This window comes from Gavia stellata, chromosome 5, assembly GCF_030936135.1.
Source record: "Gavia stellata isolate bGavSte3 chromosome 5, bGavSte3.hap2, whole genome shotgun sequence".
In the NCBI taxonomy this organism is placed as follows: Eukaryota; Metazoa; Chordata; class Aves; order Gaviiformes; family Gaviidae; genus Gavia; species Gavia stellata.
Window position 1 is genome coordinate 55,213,212 of NC_082598.1, and position 16,842 is coordinate 55,230,053.

Consider the following 16,842-nt stretch of genomic DNA (forward strand, 5'->3'; position numbering starts at 1 on the left):
ATAAAGCAAAAAAATGAGAAAACTGTAGAAGCAGTTTTTAGGATGTATGTTTAGAGTTACCAAGTGTACTTCAGATTAAAGGAGCATGATTCTTCTTCCTTATCCCTGTAAAAAACAAACAAACAAACAAACAAAACATAAAAGCATCATTAATAAGAAGTAGACTCTTAGAGAGCTGCCACAACCAATTCTTAGAGAGCAATCTTTACTACTCCAGGGAAGCACATAGTATCTCCTTCATTGTCACACTATTCTTGCTACTAATTTCCTAAGCTACTGACAAGCATCAGACAATAGCCCCCGACTTTTTAAACCGAGTCAGCGGTCGGGCAGGCTTCTTTTTTGAGCAGAACCGATCCTTGCTGCTCGAGGTGTGAAACATGCACTGCCTTACAATGCCAGAGCTCCCCGCGGACTGGTCCTGGGGAACCCCATGCACATAGGCAGAAAGAGGGCAAAGCGATCCACCTGGGATTTAAATGATCCATCGGCTTAAGTTAAAGACCTGAGCACCTTACTTACAAACACAGCATCCAGCATGGCGTACATAAGCAGAAGTGAAACAACCCGTAATCATGTGCTCCGAGATTTGTGGAGTTAAGACTGAAATACCAGCCCAGGAAAGCATCCAGGGCAAGAAGAGTCATTAAGCTCACACCTAACTTTCATTGGTATCAAGGTTAAGCACCATTTAAATGTTTCCTCAGTAGCTACGGATTTGAACACAACCTCAAGCTTATTCCACCTGTAGACTGATTTACTAGATCAAATGCTGAAGCCTTTTTAGTTCTTGGAATATTCCTGTATTTCCCACTAGAATTGGACGGGCGCTTTACTAAATTCTCAGTGAAGGCATCAGCATGAGTAAATCCTACGTACTGTCTATTTCACCGTAAGTTGACTTTTTGACTTAATAATGTAGAATATACATCTTGCTGAATAGGGCACAACTAAAACAGAGTTTAAAAATATCAATTTATGAGCCTTTAAAAAAATCACACATACACGCTACCCATGCAAAATTACTTTTTAAGGGCAGGCATAGATTGTCTGACAGCAGGTAGGAAGAAACACTTACAACTACTGAGTATATTTGCATACTTTGGTGACATAACTGCTCCTATTTGACTTAGCCTACTTGCACCACAACAATAAATGCCCCATGTATTCCTGTAACTACAAAGTGGCTTCAGTTTAGGCAGATGTTTGAACAGAGCAAGGAAAAATACCCTTCTAATAGTGGCAGTGCTATTTACTACAGTTACTTTCTACTTTGCTACATGTTATTTTCTCATTTATTTACCTAACACAGGAAGAAACTCCCCAGGGTATAATGTGGGAATAGATACAAAAGTTAAAAACACATTTTCAGTCATTCAGGTTGGGATTGAGCTCCCTTCAGGCAGTCCACTCACTACAGGTCGGCGCTGTCTTGGTTTGGATGCAGGCAGATACGGCAAGTTTATAGAACTGAAAATCAGCATCTTTTTTTTTTCTGTATAAAGGAAGAAGTGCAGCAGGCAAGAACTGTGTTGCTAAAAGCTCACCAACTACTGTGAGCAAAGAAGAGGAGGGAGAAAAGTGACCTGATGATACCTCTCAGAAACACGTACACATTCTCTAATACTTGCTGTACATCAAAAAATTGAGAATTGTTCAGAAATGGCATCTTGGATTTTGCCAGAATCCAAATTGATAGGATCCATTTTATCCCACTGATGATGCAGAAGAGTACCAGGCACAGAAAGAAGTGCTGGAAGAGCAGCAGATGTGCAGAGTATCTGGTGCCAACAGCCCCACAGGCATCACACCACCAGCAAAGCTTGAAGTCAGCTCTATCATCCTGATCTCCAAGAGGTGACAGAGACCAAAATGGAGCAGTCCTTGACACGGTGACAGTTTGTGAATGAAGATGTGGGAAAAATAGAGTAAAGAAGGGAGGAAGAGATTACGTGCAGGGCAGAAAGAAATACAGGAGTGGAAAGAACGAGCATTCATTCAGCTTATTTGGGCTAGTGAAAAAAAAGGGACCTGAAAGGACAGTATTTTATTCAAACCCCACGCTCATGTGATGAAATCTGGCTGTTTTAAAATCTGTTTTAGGATCTACACGCCATTGCTGAAATAAAAAAAAAGCAAACCTGATCTGATGTGAAAGCAATTGGAAGGAAAACATGATCAACAGTTCACTCTCTGATTCATATGAAATTACACTCCTGTTCTTGTTAGAGGAAAAAGACTACCCCCAGCAAATGCACGCATTTAATTAGGAAGAGCAAGACAAAAGAGAATCAGGAAAAGAAGGGGAAACAAAAAAAAGCAGATAATAAAAGAGGGAAGAAGAGAAAAAATTATCCACAGGGACATGAAAGTTATGTAGGTGAATGAAAATGCTGGGCAGGTACAAGGACGGAACAGAACGATGGGAAAGAAGGCGGCAGCTATGGATGCGATTCCCCTCTGGCATGTACCTTATTTTTCACTGAGAGCTGTATGAATAACCAAAGTCTGACGACAAGCTAAACCCATCTTCAGCACGCAGCTAAAATGATTTGTTTCACTGACTTTCAGAACAGGTCAAGGAAAAAAAACCCCACACCGCATCCATTATACACCAGCAGGACACCTACCTCAGCAGCTCTGAGACGGCAGGGAGGGGGCATCCCTGTCTCTATGAGACAACGTGCATCGTGGCATCGCTAATGGTAAAAGGTGAAACGAAGTCTTCGAACTGCTGAATGACCTTCTGTAACGAGTACAAAAGTTTCAGCTTTCACACCTGCATCGCAACGGTAGAGCTCCGGCGGAACGCAAAAAAGCAGACCATGGATGCAGTTATTTATGTCACCGATACGAAAGAGCAATTTGCTGAGAGCGTCGTGCTGGGCAGTGACACACCGGGCACTGCAGGCAAACTAGCCGCGCGACACGGCAGCATAACCCCCTGGGAAACGAGGGGCAAGTCACGCCGGGAAATATGATGGGTTTCACTGCTAAAGAGTGAAAAAAGATCGAGAAGCTAGGGCTTTTCGTTTAAATAGCTGCTGTAAGATAGAAGTACCCTTTTCAAAACCAGCGAGTGTCTAAACTGAAGTTTCACAAATAAGTGATTCCTTGTGCTAGCAGTCCGAATCTGGCCTAAAGACCAAATGGAAAAATCAAACAGCTTTTGCCATTTTCTCTAGATACTCTATCAAGACTTTACTGACAAGATCGACTCAAGTAGCATGGCAGAGCTCAACTTAAATTGGTACTTTGCCTGTCCCGAGTGACCCCATAAGGGGCAATGAAAACAACTTAATTTATATCCAGGATAAAAGAATGGTATTTTGGAGATAAAATATTTTCAAAGCAGATAAGAAGTAAGCGCATAAAGTGTTTCAGTAAGGTTTCATTCAACAAATAATCTACTACATTGTAGTAGAGGATGCAAATTAAAAGAACTACGGAAGCAAAAAAAGATAACCCAAACACTGGAAGAACAAATTTACCCTCTAGCACGCGACCGAACAAAACTCAGTGCAAACTGGTGACAAACCCAAACCTCCGACTGTCACCGCTGCTTCTCTTGGCCTCTTGATAAACACCAAGAACAAACCCCACGAGTCTTCGGTAAGCCGCAAAAGGCTTTGGTAGCTCTGCCCAATACTGCACTTGATAAAGATGAGCCGTATGTTTCAACGCAAGAGGCAAAAGGAGGAGCGACACCCATCCCAAAGCACTTTCTTAATATTTCAGGTATTTTAAAACGAAAAGTCATCATTCCTTGGTTATTTTGCGCAACGCATCCTGCACCCTGGTTTCGACGCGTGCTGTACACCCAGCCCCGTGCCCTCCTCCTTGCTCCAGACCGGACACTCAACACTCCCGCACGTGCATCCCCGAATTTGGAGGCCGGCCCTGGGTTATAGCCCTAGGTAACCGGACACTGGCGGGACCGCGGCGGGCCAAGCTCGGAGTAGCCGTGCGAAATCGTGATTCGCAGCGGTGCCCGTGGGCTCTGCTGGAGCCCTCCTGCAGTGCAGGCAGCTGCGGGCGCCCCTGCCCTGGCCGGCAGCCCCACGGCACCGGGGTCTACCCACATATCCCGCTCCCTCATCCTGCTGACAAGAAGGACCCGAAATAAGGGTTTGCCTCCATCAGACCCCTCTCCCGCTCCTCCCGCAGATGGGGAGAAGCAGGGGCTCAGGGCAGAGAGACAGGCGCTCTCCTCCCCTTGGGAGGAAGAGGCGAGGAATCGGGGATGCGCGGCTGAGGCAGAGGGGATGATTCATGGCTTGCAAGGGGGGTCCAGAAGAGGTGCCCAGCAGCACTCCCCTCACCGGGAGCAAGGGGACCCTTCTGAGAGGGGGCCCCCCAGCCGTGGGGCTGCACAAACACGGGCTGTGTGACAAGCAACCACGGTGTGCTTCTACTGAAGCTGCCGCCGGGCCAAAAAAAAGGGGGTGTTTACCTGCTCTGAGGGATACCGAACGGCACCGACGGGCATGTGTAGCCTTTGCGCTTCTATCTCACGCCTGTATTGTAAGTCCCGTTGAGGGGCCGCCTGTGGCCCCGGGCCCCTTACTTACCCCCCTCACGGAGAAGCTGTGGCACAGCTCTCGTTTGGAGGGTAACCCCGCCGGCCCTTGCCCGTGGCTGGGGACCGCCACGCCGACCAGCCTGCCCCGACTCACCGGCGCTCCTCACTGGTGCTCCACCACGAAGCGCATGGTGGTGCCGTCGAAGGAGGGCGGCGCGACGATCCGCGGGCCGGTGGCCGGCGCGGTGATGCTGATGACCGGCTTCGCCTCGGCTGCCCCACGCCGTGGCGGCGGCGGGCCCTTGCTGGTAGCCACGTAGTAGGGGCTGTCGGCGAAAGCCGCCTCTGCCGCCGCCGGGCTGCCGGGCTCGGCCGGGGCGCTGGCATCGCTGCCCGGGTGGGAGAGCGGGCGCGGCAGGGCGCCGGCCGGCAGCACGGCGGCGGCGGGCAGGAGGCCGGGGTAGAGCATGTACGTGGCGCCGTAGGCGCCGGCGTTGAGGGCGAGGGGCGAGAGGGGCAGCGGGACGGGCGCGACGGCCGGCTGCTGGGGCACCGGCACCTCCACGTACTGCCCGGTCTCGGGGTCGAAGAGGCGCCGCTTGAGCGGCTGCTGCACCGGCGTGTCCACCAGGTAGTACTGCCCGGTGCTCACGTCCAGCAGCACCTTGCGCTGCGTCTGCGGGAAGGGCTCGGCCGCTGTGGCGGCGGCGGGCACGGAGGGCGAGAAGCAGAGCAGCGGCGGCGGCGCGGCGCCGGGCAGGGCGGCGAAAGGCAGCGGCGGGCGGTAGAGGGCGGCGGGCGGGCCCTCGGCGGGCGGCGGGGCGGCGGCGGGGGCCTCCTCGGCGGGCGGGGGTCCGGGCGGGGGTCCGGGGCTGCCGGGGCGCTTGGCGGTGCCGAAGGGCTGCAGGCTGCACAGCGCCGCCGCCGCCGCCGCCGCCACCGGGCTGGGGCGGACGCCGCCGCCCGCCCCCGGCACCGGGGAGGGGGGGGAGCCGGGCTCGGCGGCCGCCTTCAGCGGCAGGGCCAGGTAGTTCCCGCAGTCCGGGCCGCGCTCCGCGTCGCCGCCGCCCGCAGGCAGCCGGGGGGAGCGCGGCGCCGCCTGGCCCCGCAGGCCGCCCTCGGAGGGGGGCTTGCCCGGCGCGGGGGCTCCGGCTGCTCCGGCTCCGCGGAGGGTGAGGAGGGCGCGGGGGGCGGCAGGCGGCTCGGCGCGGGGGGGCGGCGGGCCGCGCTGCCGCTGCCGGGCCAGGCTCTCGAAGGCGGCCGCCTTGGCCGAGACCTTGTCGGCGGCGTTGTTGGAGGGGCGGCGGGGCAGCCGCTCGCTGCCGGGCCCCTTGCCCGACGGCTCCTCCGCCTTCTCCGCCGGCGGCGGCGGCGGCGGGGGGGGAGCGGCGGCGGCGGGGGTGGGCCGGGGCCCGGCGTCCCGCTCCTGGCTGGCGATGAGGGAGAGGACGTGGCTGTCGGTGATGGGCAGCGGGTCGCTCTTGCGCTTCCACTCGCGCTTGTTGAAGCTGTACAGCTCCTCCATGCTCCGCACCGCCGCCGTCAGCTTCTCCAGCGCGTTTTGCACCGGCGCCGCCTTGCCCTCCTCCCGCGGGTCCTCCTCCGGCGCCCGGCCCCTCTCGGCGGGCGGCGGCGGGGGCTGGTGCCGCCAGGGCGCGGCGGATTTGGAGACGATCTTCAGCACGGCGGGCTGGCGCGGGTCGCTCTTGTTGGGGGCGATGGTGGCCACCGGCAGCCTCCCCGAGGTGCGGTGCACCAGGACGGTGCCCTCCGGGGGGCAGGCCGGCGCCCTGCCCGCCGCCTTGGGCCCCGCCTCGGTGGGCTTGATGCCGGCGTGGCCGACCGCCTGGCAGGTGATGACCACGGGGGAGAGGGACCTGGGGACGCCGGCAATGACCAGCTGCTGCCGGGGCTTCTGCTCCGGGCCGCCCTGGTCGGAGGCGACGCTGCCCTTGTCGCTGCTGTTATCCCCCGAGTCGCAGCTGTAGGAGCCCTTGATGAGCTTCCGCACGTCCCGCACCTGGTGGAGGGGCCCCTGGGCTCTGTGCTTGCCCTCCCTCACGTCCCGCACCAGGAACTGCGGCACCTTCTCGGGGCCGTCGCCGGCCTTGGGCGGCTTGGGCTGCGGGCCCCTGCCCTCCTCCGGCGGCCGGCCCGCGATCTGCGGCGTCAGCAGCTGGGCGATGCTGAAGGCGGCGTCCCGGGGCTGCTGCAGGCTGCCCAGGCTGATCTTGATCTCGGGGGCTTTGGGCTGGGCGGCGGGGGGCGAGCAGGAGGCGGCGGCGGCGGAGCACTTGGTCGCCCGCTTGCCGGGCTCCTTCTCCCGGGGGGTGTGCTGGATGGCGGGGACGAACAGGCGGGACATCTTGGTGGACTTGCCGGCGGAGATCTCGCCCAGGTCGGCCCGCCAGTCGTGCCTGGGGGAGAGCTTCAGCTTGCCGACGGGCGCCCTCTCCTCCTTCCTCTCCGCCTCCCGCTCCTTCCAGGACCTGAAGGCGCTGTTCTGGCTGCGGAGGAAGGTGGCCTTGATGGCCTCCGAGGCGCTGCGCTTCACCTCGCACAGCTCCTCCGGCAGCGCTCGGTCCAGGCTGCGGCTCCCCTCGCGGGGCGTCGACGCCTTGGAGGCCGGCGACCGGCCACCGCCGCCCTCGCCCGCCTCCTCCGCCGTCGCCGCGGTGCTGTCCGAGCCGCCCTCCGAGTGCCGGGAGCTCTGCCGCTGCACGCCGCCCTCCCGCTGCCGCTCCCGGCCGCCGCCGCCGCCGGCGGGCTCCGGCTCCCGGCCGGCGCTCAGCCCGGTGTAGGAGGTGTCGGTGATCTCGCCCCGTTCCATCTTGAACTCGTGCTCCAGCTGCATCTTCTTGGAGATGACGTTTTTGAGGAGGCTGGAGGCGAACTTGGACTTCTTGCTGGTCCCCCCCCCGCCGCCCTCCGCCGCCGGCTCCCCGCCGCCCGCCTCGGGGGGTGGCCCGGCCCCGGGGGCATCGCCGAGGTCCAGCAGGGTCACCACCCGGGAGCCCGCCCGCAGCCGCCGCGGCGCCTCGACGTGGGCGATCTCCCCGTCGAGCTTGCTGACCACGAACTCGAGGGCTTTGCTCTGCGAGCGGCCGGAGCGCAGCAGGCTGGGCTCGGCTCTCGGCCCCAGGCTGCCGCACTTGAGGTCCAGGTAGGTGGACCAGCGGTTGATGCCCAGGGCATTGTCGGGCAGCGAGGCGGAGGAGGCGCGGGAGCCGGGGCGCAGGGTGTCGAAGTAGGGGTACGCCAGGCTGCGGAAAGCCCTGGCCGTCAGGTTTCGCACCTCTTTGTCGGCATCGTCCAGCTCGCTGACGGCGCTGGAGGCGCCGCTCGAGTGCTCCCCCGCCCTGGCAGCCCCGCACCGCGTCTGCAGCCGCGCGGGGACCGCGATGAACTTTTTCGCGTGGTCGCGGACCGCGTCCGGTTTTAAACTCGCATTGCGTTCAGGAGCCGCGGGGACACGGAGGCTCATGTCGCCTTCATGCTTGGCCGCGTAAATAGTGTTTTGCTTGCCGCGCACGTTGCTAGACTCATTTATAGCCCGGGAAGGGGCTTTGATTGATAGGAGAAGCTGGGCGGCCGGGCTCCCGCCGGGGCGGCCGGGCTGCTTGGACCGGCTTTCCCCCGGGCTGGCGCGCTTGTCCCCGCCGGGGGTGTCGTGTTCGGAGGCAAGGCTGACGATCTCGGTGCTGCTGGTGTTGTCGCGGCTGTCCGTCTGGTTGTTGGGGTCGCTGGTGGTCGTGCTGAGGTAGCAGCTATTCTCCTCCTCCTCCGTCGGCGTGTCCCCCGGGGTCTCGTCGCTCCCGAAGGAGGCGTAGTCCACGAAGGAGTAGATCACGTTGTTGTCCTCGAAGTCCCAGCGAGCGGCCAGCCCCGCGTCGAAGTCCATGTCGTGGTCCACCTCGCTCAGCTGGATCTCCTGCGTGCTGATGTAGTGCGCCTCGTCGCGGCCGCCGCCGCCGCCGCCGCCGGGGGGGATGCCCGGGGGGGCGCCGGGGGGGGCCGCCTTGCGCCCCGCGTCCTCGTCCTCCTCGCTTTCGTAGCCGAAGGAGGACGAGGAGGTTTTGCCCTCCGCCGACACCGGGTCGCCCACCGCGGGAAAGCCGCCCGCCTTGGTCACCGGCGAGGGGCAGGAGGAGGAGGAGGACTCCGGGCAGCCCCCCGCCTCCGCCGGCCCGCCGCTCCCCGCCGCCCCCCCGGAGCCGGGGCCGGAGTCAGCGCCGCATCCCGCCGCAGCCGCCGCGCCCGGGGAAGGCGGCCGATCCCGCCCGCCGTCCGGGGATGCTGGCCCCGCGGCCCCGCCCGGCGGCCCGCCGCTCGCCGAGCCGCCCGCATCCCCGGTCCCGCCGGCTGCGCTTTCCGGTGCGGGACCGGCCGCTCGCTCCGCGCCGCCGGCCGGGGCCAGCTCGGGGGGCTGGCGGCTCTCCTCCGGCTCCCGCGGCGAGCCGCGGATCTCCACGTACGCCGCCTCCTCCTCCGCGCTGGCCGCCTCCGGGCTCGGGCTCGGGCTCGGGCTCGGGCCCCGTCCCGCCGCCGCGCCCTCGGGGCCGGCTCGGGGGCCGGCGGGCGGCTGGCCGGGCGCGTCCATGCCGGGGGCCGGCGGGGCGCGGCAGTGGCCCGAGGGGGCGGGCAGGCACGTGCCGGCAGGGACGGGCAGCGCGGCGGGGACGGGGGGGCAGCGGGCCGCCCGCCCCCTGCCCTGCCCTGCCCTCCCCTTCCCTCCCCTCCCCTCCTCCGCCCGGCGCGCCGGTTCCCGGGCCGGGCCGGCATCGCCGCCGGGGGGCGGAGGGGTCGGGCCGCGCCGGGCCGGGCCGGGCCGGGCCGGGCCGGGCTGCCCCCGCACCGCGGCCAGCCGCGGGACAGCGGAGGCCCGCTTGGTCGCCCGGGCAGGGGGTGGGGTGGCCGGTCACCCTGCGGGGGATCCCGGGACGGGCCCGCGTCGCTCCGGGTTTTTCCGAGATGGGAGGCACTTGGCCGGTCCCAGGCGCGGACTATACATAGAGCCGGCGGCGTCACTTGCGCCGGTTGAACAAAATCCTATTTTAAACCTCTGTGTTTGCCCCGTGGAAGGGGAGAGCCGCCCCTGTCCGCAGAGATGCTGCTGCTGCCCGGCTCCCCGGCCGGCGAACCGGCGGCACCGGCTGCAAGAGACAGCTCCCAGGGCACCCGCTGAGCACGCAGCCTTGCCTACGCCGAAGGCGCTCTCGTCCCCCACGCAGCGGTGGCTAAACAGCTTTTTTCTTCCTTAAACTACCTCCCTGCACCCCGTGTCCCCACTCACAGGAGGTGTGTTGCAGAGGGGTGCCCTCTGGCATCAGCATTCCCTACACACAACTTCACCAGGTTTTGTGTCCCCTCCACACACATTTTAGACTTGCCCCTCTGTCCCAAGCAGCCATAACAAAACCATGACATAACTAGAGAAAGGCAATATTTTAGCACCTTATTAGAGAGACATCTTGGTTTTAATTAGCAGTGGGACAAGAGTAGATCCTCAAATACAGTCCTTTGCAAATGCTTGGGATGCAGAGGGATACTAGGTTTTAAACCCTGATCATTCATTGTACTTGGGTGAGTGCCGGCAGCGGTAGCATCCCTGCCTCCTGCTCTCCCTCCCTTCTACCAGGTGCCTCCTCTCAAACCAGGTCTCCACTCCACATTCTCACTGCCCCCGCCCTCTGATACCCCAAACCAGGGTCTTGGGTGTCATTCTCTCACACCTTACTCTCTTCTCTAGTATTTGGTTTTCCTGCATGAAGAATACACAGTAAATCAGATCTTTGCTCCTGAAACCTGCACAATTAAAAGTGGTGGGGTTTTTTGAGTTGTAACAGTTGTTCATATACTCCTGCCAAGATCCCCACCAAAACTAGCATCAAAAGTTGACTCTTTATTTATCTATTTCAGCGGTCTAGTTTCCAGCTATCATCCAGAGATTTTTTTCTGCTGTTTTCCTTTGGTGATATCTTGAACTGAATCTACTCAATCTTACAAAAACCAGGCGATGACTCTCACCACTGAGGCTGCGACCATAATGGAGCACTGATACATGCATGTTCATAACATATCCATGTCTCCACCACAGGGAATTTATGTCCCTGATGACAAAAATACGTACATAAAATCCACACCTGTTCTTCCCCACTTTCAGTTCTGGTTAGCCCTGGAGGCCTGCGTGCCTTAGGCAGCCAGATCAGTGTATTTCCCGTGGCGCTAAGAGGTTGCTACGGTGTACGGAGCCACCCAAATCCTAATTTCTTTTGGAAAAAGTGAATCTGTAACATCCAGCTTGAGTGCTCGAATCACAGTACGCGTGTTAGAGGAGGGGGGGGGAAGGAGAAGGATTTCCTCCTCTTTTTTTGTATCAGAAATTTCTGCACTGACACGGTGCCAGCCCCTCAGAGATGCTTTGCTGCTAGTCTGGCCCTGAGCAAAGTGTAAAATTCCACGGGGGTTTAGGCTTAATTCCTTCTCCTCAGCCTTTCCTCTTAGCTACCTTAGCGTCAGCTTTTGTAGAGCCTGTTTCGGAGGTGCCTAATAACCCCTGTGGATCGTATCCAAAGCTTGGGCGCACGGCTTGAACCCAGGGACTGACTCCCCAGGACTGCTCCCCTGTAGGGCTGCCTTACAAAGGACCAAAGTTCTTCAACAGCATTGCAAAGGTGTAGATGGATATTTCAAGTTTTTCTATATCTATTACTGTTGCCAGACAAACCCTACAGCATGCAAAAGTAAAGTGATAGACCTGTTTGCTCCCAGTCAAAAGTACACAGGAAAACTGTGGCTCCATCGCACCTTCTTGCAAATAGCCATTTCTCGCTCTCAGCTGGCAAGACATCTCCACTGATTACTAATTAGATCAACGTGATTTTACTTAATAATGCTGGATATCAGTAACTAACGTATGTCATCCTTATGATCCTAGCGATACTCAGTTGAGGCGTTCATTAACACCGATTATTCTTTTGTGTTTTCCACCTTTAAATCTCTCTCGCTCACTAAAGCTACCGATGTCTAAGATTTCTGCATACAAATCTGTCATGAAGTGTTACTGAAGCTGACCTGACAACCACACAAAATCTGTATATATTTAATGCCTTTCGTAACGTAATAGGTACTCTACTTTTAAGCTCTTACTGTTAAAAATAACAACCCACGCTGTTTAGCCACATTCAGCCCTTTGCTAATATAAGGTTAGATCAGACAGGTAAAGGTGGTGGGAAAAATTCAGATAGGCTGAATTATCTGTGCACCTTAAAATACATCACTCATGGAAGTAGCAGGGAAGTGGGATTTAAAAGGGATTTGAGAAGAGGCACTTAAAAGCAGAATAAAGACATTAAGGATGAGGTTAGGGAGACTGTAGCTATACTCTGCACAGGAGACCATGCAGAAGAAGGCATAGGGGTTTTTCCCTTTAACTGAGACATGGACAGAAAAGTGAACAACTGGTGGAGGAATAGCAGGAGGGGAAGGATGTAGTTGAGCTTTCTGTGACTAGGGAAAGGGAAAATATTGTTAATTAACATTAAGAAACGTTAATACTGCGTTACACATTTTAGTTCTTACAGTGTTGAGTCACAGTTTTTAAAAACTGAAGTAGGAATAAAAATCACAAAGAAGTTAATAAAATCAGGCTGATACAGAAGGAAAATCAAAATGTTATTTGCACAGAGAACACGGACGCAGTTCCAGTAACTAAGATGGCCTGCAGGAGAGGTTGTGTTTCCCTCATGGAAAGACATGATGGCTTTTGCAGAAAATAAGGAAAAGCGGAAGGATTCTGCTGCATTCTGTGCACACAGCAAAAGGCTTCGTTTCGCTGTAGGTTCAGGGAGAGATGAAGAATGATACAGTCATAGGAAGAAGCTTTAATTTTGTCTGATTAGTCTCTTTTGACTAGTATTTGAACACTATTGGATTTGATTTTTCTCTCAGTAGTTTTTTGATAACATTTGCACATTGTCAAAGTGAGCTTTGTGGTAGACACTGTCTTTGAAATCAAAGCAAATAAATACTTGGCTAGAGTTTAGATATGTGTGTGTGTGTGTGTGTGTGTTAAGGAGAAAGGAAAATTGAAAACAGCACCCTGATTTGCCCTCAGGACTGGTACCTGAAACAGAGGGAGCAAAAGCCACTTTGGGAAAGGAGAAGGGGACTTGTGGTTTAGCAATAAACAGTGAAGCCCAGCGCACATTATTAAATCTCCAAGTGCTACCAGATATATTGAAAGGAAATACAATACCCACACATGTGCTTTGGTATGGAAACTTTCTAACAAACCCAAGTGGAAATAAAATGAGGTTTTTGTAGCTTGCACTAAAATGGTGTCTCTTCTGGGATTTAGCAAGAGCTTGGCTGACAAAGTACTGAGTCCTAAGTAAAAACCAACACCTGGATGGGTCAATCCCTTCTCGCAGAGAGAGGACTACGCAGGTGAGGGGGTCTTTTGTTTTCCACCCTGACCCTGTTGGACAGATTGAGGGGCTCTTCTAAACACTCAACCTGCAAATGTAAACCATATGTGGGCTCCTTCCTGGCAGACCTCTCCCTTTTAGTGAAAGTCAGACCTTTCAAAGGAAAGAAACTCCGGAGCTGGGTGGATATCAACACCCCAACCTGAGTGCTTGAGCTTGCAGGATTCAAAGGCCTTGGCTTTGAATGGGAGGCCGCTTTTCCTTCCAGGATGAGATGGGATCGTGTTCTGGCCATTGCCTTAGGCCCCATGGTGCGCTCCCGTGTAACTGAGCCCCTGCGAGAATCGGCGGCTGAAGTGCTTGTCGAACGACAAAAAAACCTCCCCCGCGGCTCTCTCCGGCCCTCGCTATAAGCAGCTCCCACTGGATGCCTTACAAGGTCTGCAGAAGATGAATATATTTTTAAAACAGATCCTCCCCCTCGCTACCCATCCTTCTCTTCCAGACCCCAAAATCTCATGCCAAAACAAACAGGCAGGAACGTAATCCCAGAAAGAGCTTAGATTTCTTCGGTACTTTTCTGTCGTGCTGCAAATACAGTCTAAATATGAGTTCATGTATTTATATGGGGAGTCTGCTACTCAGACGAAATAAATTAAATACTTGCTGAATTTTGCGTATGTCAGGTTAAACAGTGTCTACAATGTCATTGACACAAGAGAATATTCTGGTGGCTATTACACGTAGACAGCAACAGCACATGCAAACTGCGGGAACATGGTGAATAAGACTATTTATAAACACTTTATTGCCTTCACGAACATCCTGACAGGTGCCTGTCCAGCCTGTCCTGACAAACGCCTACTTGCAGATACTTCACAGCTTCCCCAGGCCATTTTCCCTGGTACCTGATAATCCATATACCATCAGAAAGACAGTCCTCAAGTCTACCTGACTCCTCCTTGCTGTAAAGCCATTATTTCTGCCATGGGTGGAAGAAGAGATGATTCCCACTCTCTGTGCTGCAGCTTTTTGCTTATCTAAGGGTGACCAGCATGTTCCCTTCACACTCCATCTTTTCACTAGCCCTAACAGCCCTAATTCACTTAACCTTTACCCATGGGACATACCTGCTAGATCCCCCATCACTGCTGTTCAGACTTTCTTTAGCACATCTGTATGTGCAGTGCAAAGGAGTGGCCACAAGATGCAAGGTGGAGCCTCCCCCCAGTGAGAAGAGGGGAGGAATGACTTTGTGTCCTGTTCATACACCCCTGAGTAACATCCATCGTTTTTATGCTGGCATGACCATGTCCTTCAGCTCAGGCCCTACTGTGAGCACGTTTTCCATTTGTCCTCCAGGTACTAATGAAAATACTGAACAAACGCAACCGTGTTGACCCCCATAAGTTCACTACTAATACAAATGATGCAATATTTGTAACTGGCGAGCACAATCCAAGCAGTCGTTTCTCACCTCGTGATTTCACCTGCACAGTGCTTCCCTAACTGGCTAAAAGAAGAGTATCACGCCATACCAAAGCCAAATGCCATTTCTGTGCTCTCTGCAAAGCCCATTGCCTTATTTTAGAAGGAAGTTAGAGGGACTTACCAAGAACAAACCCTACCCAATTCACATTGGCTGTTATTTATCTGTTCGTTATCTTTTAAGGGCCTACAGATTGCACGTGTATGCCAGTATTTCTCCAGGAACTGAAGTTACACCAACTGATCTCAACTTGTCTGCTCCTTCCCCCAGGTCTCTCGAGGTCCCTGTTCCACAGGACCACCTCTCCCAGGTCGCTGGGTCCGCTCGAGTCTCCCATCACGGGCCTGCCTTTGGAAATGAACTTTCCGCAGTGACCCTATTCTTCATACAGTATTGTCAGGTAACCCGAGAACAGCAGATGTATCTGATTATTGGAACTGTGGAGACGATTGCCACAAAACCCGAAACCGTGACCTTTCCTTGAGGTGTTATCAACCAAGCTGGTGGGGGGACAAGAGAGCTGATTTATGACCGTTCATTAAAATTACATGAAACTGATTATTTACAGAGGTAGACTTGAGCTGAAAGGTTCAGGCTCAAAACCTGTCATCTTCATAGTTCAGGGTGTTTGGACATGGGAAAACAAGGAATGATCTCTTGAAGCAATGTGAATCTAACTGGATTATATTTTATTATATTTTTATTAGGTTTTGTATTATATTTTAAAATACACTTTGTTGTTTATATTTAATAATTTTTATTAATTTGCTCATAGTTTTTAGTTTTATTAATAAATTTTATGAAACATATTTTTATTATTTTAATCTTTTTTTAAAAAAAATCTGTTTTTAACTGGCATGGGGCCATCACACAAAAACATAAAGTGGTACCATTCTTTTTCACTTACTTTAGAATTAGAAACGCAAACAGCCGGGCTGGATTTTATATTGGATAATACCATCCCTTTATGCAATCAACTGCTTCACAGAGGGGTTTTGAGTTCTGGCAACAGTTTGTTGATATAGAAGAGCTCCTACAGACAAATGCGCACCCAAGCAGTAAATTGCGAATCCGGTATCGTGAGACTGTAACATGAAATTGCCATGCTTTGGAGAGCAGCCAGCGTCGGATTGGGATTAATTTGCTCTCAGCATTCAATAAATAATGTTCGGAGGGCCACGTGAAAAGCGATCCCTGTTCGTTATGCACACCTCCCTGCCATGGGGCCTATGTTTGGTCACCGAGCTGAAGTTCGTGCAGCAAACGTCTTGGGGGTATTTCTCACCGGGCTTACAGTAAAAGCCAGCTAAAGTGCCTCCCACTGCCTGGCGATGAAAAGGAGGATCAAGCAGCCCTCGGAGCGAAGCCTCTCTCGGGCTGGAGTTTCTATATATAGGGGAGCTCAATAAACACCATTATGAACCCCATGTGATCCGCCTGCCCGGAATTAAGGTCACATACATAATTTTGTATATGTTTCTCCACTGGCTTGCTTAGCTTACAAATTAAAGAATTACAGGTGAGAAGCCGGCTACATAATGAGGAGTTATAAATCCAATCAGCTCTCATCTGACAAACCCCTTTAGTCAGTACATGAGGCAACTGCAGGGGAAAGCAAGAATGAGATTTTTAAACCCAGGTGTAAAATCCATTGTAAAGGTCAGGTTTATAAGGAGAACATCCCAAAACGCTAATGACATGACAGTTTTATGAGGTTGGAAAATGATAGCTTGGCTGAAGCTGAGTAATACTAGAGCAAGGGATTTATTTAAATTGGACTACTTTTTTTTTTTATTTTAAATTTTGTCCTTGGTCCTGCCAAATCGCACGGAGATGAGAAATCCTTACTTGTGTAAGCAGCCCCCCACATTCAGCTAAACAACTGAGGTAGGAGAAGGTTATTTATCTGAGGCATTACTCTGTGATCTTATCTTCCAAAAGTTTTACATATTTTTCCGCAGTATATATAATTGAAAATTATACAAATTTTTATGTCTGTACTTTGCAAAAAATATATAAAACATCAATTCTTAATAGCTAGCCTCAGAAACAGAAATAGTAAGAGTTGTCACACAAACTTTAACACAGTTTTAACTTAGAGAAACTGCGTTTCTCTGGTGTAGTACAGGAGGACAACCTGTCCAGAAGAGCTTGTAGTCAAATGTACACTTTTAACAGAGATGCATACAAGCATAGCCTGCACAACCTTAGCTGTGCACCCTAAGAATAGGCATTTGTGTATCTAACCAGAGCAAAAGTACTTTTTCATTTGCAACATAAAAATCTCTCTCATCTTAATATCGTTTCTTCAAAAAGCAGTGTCAACACCCAGTCTCTCTTGTTTTTTTTTTTTTTTTTACTTTGTCCTAATCCTTGTGCAATGAGTTAATTCACCCCTTAAA

General features: G+C 53.9%; 1 protein-coding gene across 1 annotated transcript in view; it reads left to right on the forward strand.

Annotated features, from left to right (window-relative positions):
• The first annotated feature begins 7,386 nt into the window (after positions 1 to 7,386).
• DAPP1 (dual adaptor of phosphotyrosine and 3-phosphoinositides 1) overlaps positions 7,387 to 16,842 on the forward strand; it is a 60,186-nt gene continuing 50,730 nt past the window's right edge. Inside the window, exon 1 of the mRNA XM_059818112.1 lies at positions 7,387 to 7,685. Coding sequence (XP_059674095.1) covers positions 7,387 to 7,685 — 299 coding nt within the window. The remainder of the gene's footprint in view (positions 7,686 to 16,842) is intronic.